The sequence below is a fragment of the Cherax quadricarinatus genome, unplaced genomic scaffold (genome assembly GCF_038502225.1).
Source record: "Cherax quadricarinatus isolate ZL_2023a unplaced genomic scaffold, ASM3850222v1 Contig851, whole genome shotgun sequence".
Lineage (NCBI taxonomy): Eukaryota > Metazoa > Arthropoda > Malacostraca > Decapoda > Parastacidae > Cherax > Cherax quadricarinatus.
In genome coordinates this window covers 85,394-91,532 of record NW_027195877.1, presented here as the reverse complement: position 1 = coordinate 91,532, position 6,139 = coordinate 85,394, and the positions used below count along the sequence as shown (strand labels likewise).

Here is a 6,139-nt window from a genome sequence, read left to right as displayed (position 1 = left end):
AGGAGCTAGTAACCCCTTCTGTATACATTACTAAAGTTAAAAACAGAAACTTGTTTTTCTTTTTGGGCCACCAGCTGTATAGCCCTTGTGGCTTAGTACTTCTTTTTGATTATAATAATAATAATTTTTGTGCCACCCTGCTTCAGTAGGATACAGTCAGTTTGTTGAAAGACTAATGATGATGATAATAATAATAATAATAATAAGAATACTGATAATACTTTTTCAATTAAACATTTGACTCTGTTATACATTACATTTCAATAAAATTTCAATAAAATAATGATGGCAGATGACATTACCTAGCTTATCTTTTAATTAAACTGCATTTATTTCCTACACCTGAGTTACAGAACCATACACAGTAAATAGGTAAAGATCTAAGCAAGAAATACATAAGGACAGTCATGAAGTTTTCAGAATGAGTATTTATCACACCTTAACATAGGTAATACTTGAGGGATTGATTTGCTTCATTACACTACCGATGTGTGAATGAATTAATATGTAAATAAGGATCTTAGTACAGGTTCTCCTTGCTTCACTGTGATTCGAATTACGATATTTCGACTTTACGATGGTGAAACAAAGATGAATATTCCTGGCAATAGTAATTCTCTGTAGTGATCGCAAACATAAACATCTCATTTATTTATTTTTCAGCACTGGTATTTAGTTTCAATAATTTTGTTCATTTACTTATTCAGTTGATTTCTGCATATCAGTTAATATATGCAGTGTTTTCATATCATTTGCATTATCTGTGTCCAAATGTAAGCATGCTGGAGACAATGTTTATATACAAATTGAGAGAGTAAACACAAACTGAACCTGTCCATGAGAGGCTCTCCCGGTGTTTATATACCTCTGCTTATCTTATTTTTTTTATTAACACATCAGCCGATTCCCACCAAGGCAGGGTGGCCCGCAAAAGAAAAACTTAAATCATCATTCACTCCACCACTGTCTTGCCAGAGGGGTGCTTTACGCTACAGTTATAAAACTGCAACATTAACACCCCTCCTTCGGAGTGCAGACACTGTACTTCCCATCTCCAGGACTCAAGTCCAGCCTGCCAGTTTCCCTGAATCCCTTCATAAATGTTACTTTGCTCACACTCCAACAGCACGTCAAGTATTAAAAACCATTCGTCTCCATTCACTCCTATCAAATACGCTCACACATGCTTGTTGGAAGTCCAAGCCCCTCACACACAAAACCTCCTTTACCCCCTCCCTCCAACCCTTTCTAGGCTGACTCCTACCCCACCTTCCCTCCACTACAAATTTATACACTCGAAGTCATTCTGTTTCGCTCCATTCTCTCTACATGTCCGAACCAACTCAACAACCCCTCCTCAGCCCTCTGGATGATAGTTTTGGTAATCCCACACCTTCTCCTAATTTCCAAACTATGAATAACTAACTATGAATTCTCTGCTCTAAATTCACACCACACATTGCCCTCAGACATGACATCTCCACTGCCTCCAGCCTTCTCCTCGTTGCAACATTCATCACCCATGCTTCACACCCAGACAAGAGTGTTGGTACAACTATACTCTCATACATTCCCCTCTTTGCTTCCACAGACAAAGTTCTTTGTCTCCACAGACTCCTAAGTGCACCACTCACCCCTTTCCTCTAATCAATTCTATGATTCACCTCCTCCTTCACACACCCATCTGCTGACACGTCCACTCCTAAATATCTGAATACATTCACCTCCTCCATACTCTCTCCCTCCAATCTGATATCCAATCTTTCACTGCTTAATATTTTTGTTACCCTCATAACCTTACTCTTTCCTATATTCACACCTCTTGCCAAGACCCTCACATTCACTTCTCTCACAACCCCATCTATAAATATATTGAACAACCATGGTGACATCACGCATCCTTGTCTAAGGCCTACTTTTACTGGGAAATAATCTTCCTCTCTCCTACATACTCTAACCTGATCCTCACTATCCTTGTAAAAACTCTTCACTGCTTTCAGTAACCTACCCCCTATACCATACACCTGCAACATTTCACTGCTTTCAGTAACCTACCCCCTATACCATACACCTGCAACATCTGCCACATTGCCCCTCTATCCACACTGTCATATGCCTCTTCGAAATCCATAAATGCCACAAAAACCTCTTTACACTTACCTAAATAGTGTTCACCTATATGTTTCATTGTAAACACTTGGTTTACATACCACCTACCTTTCCTAAAGCCTCCTTGTTCATCTGCTATCCTACTCTCCATCTTACTCTTAATTCTTTCAATAATAACTCTACCATTCACTTTACCAGGTATACTCAACAGACTTATTCCCCCATAGTTTTTGCACTCTTTTTTTTTTTTTTTTTTTTTTATCCCCTTTGCCTTTATGCAAAGGAACTATGCATGCTCTCTGCCAGTCCCTAAGTACCTTACCCTCTGCCATACATTTATTAAATAATAACACCAACCACTCCAAAACTATTTCCCCACCTGCTTTTAACATTTCTATCTTTATCTCATAAATCCCAGCTTCCTTACCCCCTTTCATTCTACCCACTTCCTCACGAACTTCCCCCACACTCAAAACTGGCTCATCCTCACTCCTACAAGATGTTATTCCTCCTTGCCCTGTACATGAAATCACAGCTTCCCTATCTTCATCAACATTTAACAATTCCTCAAAATATTCCCTCCATCTTCCCAATACCTCTAACTCTCCATTTAATAACTCTCCTCTCCTATTTTTAACTGTCAAATCCATTTGTTCCCTAGGCTTCCTCAACTTATTAATCTCACTCCAAAACTTTATCTTATTTTCAACAAAATTTGTTGATAACATCTCACCCACTCTCTCCTTTGCTCTCTGTTTAGATTGCTTCACCATTCTCTTAACCTCTCTTTTTTTCTCAATATACTCTTCCTTTGCATAATAAAGGTTGAAAATGAAAGGAACCTGAATGTAATGTGTATGCCCTGCCTACTTCATATATATTTGTGCATCAGTTTAATTGGTACACTTGTATATTTTAATCAAGAAACTAGGACATGGGTGAGTGTGTTATTCTTGTTTTTGTTGTTGTTGTAGGTGTTAACTCTTAAACTGTCCAAACATAGATCAATGTTCACATGCATAGCACTCTGATCGTAGATCTACGTTTTATTTTACATGCTTTTAACCTTGGCACGATAAGCCTGAGTTGCCTAGACATGACAGAATGAGTCAGTGCATTCAGTGTGTGCAGTATGGTAAAATTCAGGGATACCGAGAAAAATGTGCTCTTGATTTTAAACAAAAAAACAATTCTTTTTTTCTCTAAAATATTCAGAGTGGTATGCACGTGAACGTTGATCTATGTTTGGACAGCTTAAGGGTTAATGGCTAACGGTCTGCAAGTATACCATCCACACTTCCTTACAGACTGATATTTTTATTGTTGAAAATGCAAGGGAAGTGATAATTTCATTACATTCCTTTACTGTAATAAATTTATTTATATGTATTAAATAGTTTGTGTTTGCAAAAGCATTCTGGTAGTCAATTTCACAGTAGTGAGATGAACACATCAACCCTGGGACCGCCACAATCTTCAACCAAACAATAACAGTACATTCATATATACATACATGCTGATAGCCTTGATAAGCTTTTCAAGTGCTTTCATAATTTTTTTCACGTTTTCTTGGATAGCTTGCATTTGTATTATGGTGGGTGCTACTCTGGACACTTTTATTTAGTAAAATAGCATTGTCTTAGCAAGTAAAATACATATGGTTTACAGTGGTACCTCGAGTTTCGAACAGCTCCCAACTCAAACAATTATGTAAGTGCTTTTGTAAGTGTATTGTTGGGGTCTGAAACAGACTAATCTAATTTGCATTATTCCTTATGGGAACAAATTCGTTCAGTTTAGGCACTCGAACAGCCTTCTGGAATGAATTAAGCTCATAATTCGAGGTACCATTATATTTTTTTTTATTGATATTTGCAAGGGATAGATGATAGCAGGTCTGAAACAGACTATGTTTGCACAGGTATTGTGCAGGATCACATCCACCCTTCCCACACATTTCCAGGTCAACAAACACTGACAACTACAGTGAATATATTCTTCTTAGGCCTAGAGCTTTATTCATCTTATGCTGTAGCATCAATTGTATAAATTATTGGAGGGTAAAAGAGGCGAAAGATATATTAATTGACTGTCTACTGTATTTATTTCCATATATACATTGCTAGTCATGGCATTATGCTGCTCCACCCCCACACACATACCAAAACACAAGCACATACCATGAAAGATTATAATATATATGTATATATTTGCACACTTACTGAGGTTTTAATACTTGGTGCTGCATCCTTTACTCTTAATCACGTCCCTCAGCTGTGTAGGAAGACTCTCACGCAAATTCTTAAGGGTTTGGGGAGGTATATTATTCCATGCCTCATGTAGAGCAGTCTTCAGCTGTGGGATGGAACTGATATCCTTGCCCAGCACACATCATCTCACTATTGACCAGAGGTTCTCAGTAGTGTTTAGGTCTAGGAAATTGCCTGGCCAGTCATTAAAGAGCCTCGCTTTACAGTTTTTAAGCCACTGAACTACAGATTTGGCGGTATGACACGGTGCACCGTCTGGCATAAAAACCATAGTCCCACACTTGTCAAATGCCTCAGGTAAATTGTCACACAATAACTCCAGGTAATTATACTGGTTCATATACTGGTTTTTGGGAGGCACAATGAGTTCACCAACACTCAGAGCACTGAAACACCACTGTTGAGGAGTCCAGTGAAGATATTTCTTTGCATAATCTAGCCTACGTTTCTTCTGTGACTTGGAGAGGATCGGTTTCTTAACTTGTCAGTGTCTACTGTAGCCCAGTTCTGAGACATGTCTGTTAACAATTCTTATAGACACCTCTGAGAGAAGATGTGGGTTCTTTTCTTTCAATTCTCTAGCAGTTATCTTAGGTGTACACTCTTACTGCTTCTTTAACACAGTTAAGGTATGAACAGATGTCTTCTTTGAGGGGCCAGACTGAGGTTTGGCAGACGGTAACTCATCACCGCCAGCAGCCTTGAAATGCTGCACCCAATTCCTCACTGAACGCTCACACGCACCAACATTCTCCACTATTTCTTTCGTCTGGTGACCAGCTTTGTGAAGCTCTATGATTTGAGCTATAGTTTCAGGTGTTAAAGACTTCCTTTTACCCATAATCAAACATGTATAGCCCCAAAACCAAAGGGAACACTGGATAAAAGATGGGGCAGATGAGAGACAAAAGTGCAACATTTCCTCTCACCACAGCAGCCATGTGAACACTGAGGAGTGTGGCAGCAGGCCGTGATGTCATGCTACTGACTGCTACCTAGCATAATGCACTGATGAAAAAAGACCCCTCTGTATGATTGGCCTTTGATTTTCATTACGGCATTATGCCGGGACGCTCACCCGGCACTGTACATGTATATCATTAAATATTCATATTTGACGTACGATATTTTTGAACTACGATTGGTTCATTGAGATGTAACCTCATCGTAAGTCGAGGACCAACTGTAATTTACAAGAATGTCTATTTTCATCTGTTCAGCAAAGTTTTTGTCCAGGTTGTCATTTCAGGTTTTCATCAGTCTCTTAAATTTACAGTAACATTCTTTCTCCAGGTAGTTATGTTAACCAATGATCCAAAGTCTTCCAAACATCCCAACATCTATGAGATCGACCACGGTTTTAAGATTTTCGGTGAAGAAAATGTATTTGAAAGCCGTAATGACCTGACAGGCAGTTTTTCTTTGTTCATTGTTGATCTTCCGCCAGTAGCGCAGAACTTATACAAAATCCCCAAGGTGAAGGAGCTTTACGAAAATAGGAAGGAGTTTGACCTCTTTATAGTCGACCATGCATTCAATGAGGTGAGAGAGTTTCTCTTTAAACTTCTGTAAAAGAGGGTCATTCATCTAGGAATTTATTTTCATGATACATGTAGTTGTACTTCATCCAATGTTGACTACTAATGTGTGTAGGATTTATTTGTCTTGGATTTGCTTTAAATTAAATCTTTTTATTATACAGTGCGCTCTCGATTATCGGCTGTTCTGCTTATTGGCCAACTTGGTTATTGGCCATTTTT

General features: G+C 38.5%; 1 protein-coding gene across 1 annotated transcript in view; it reads left to right on the top strand.

Moving 5' to 3' along the window:
- Window positions 1-6,139, top strand: part of LOC128691070 (UDP-glycosyltransferase UGT5) — a gene marked incomplete at both ends in the record, with an annotated part of 122,776 nt that overhangs the window by 33,418 nt on the left and 83,219 nt on the right. Inside the window, 1 exon segment of the mRNA XM_070080724.1 lies at window positions 5,673-5,921. Coding sequence (XP_069936825.1) covers window positions 5,673-5,921 — 249 coding nt within the window.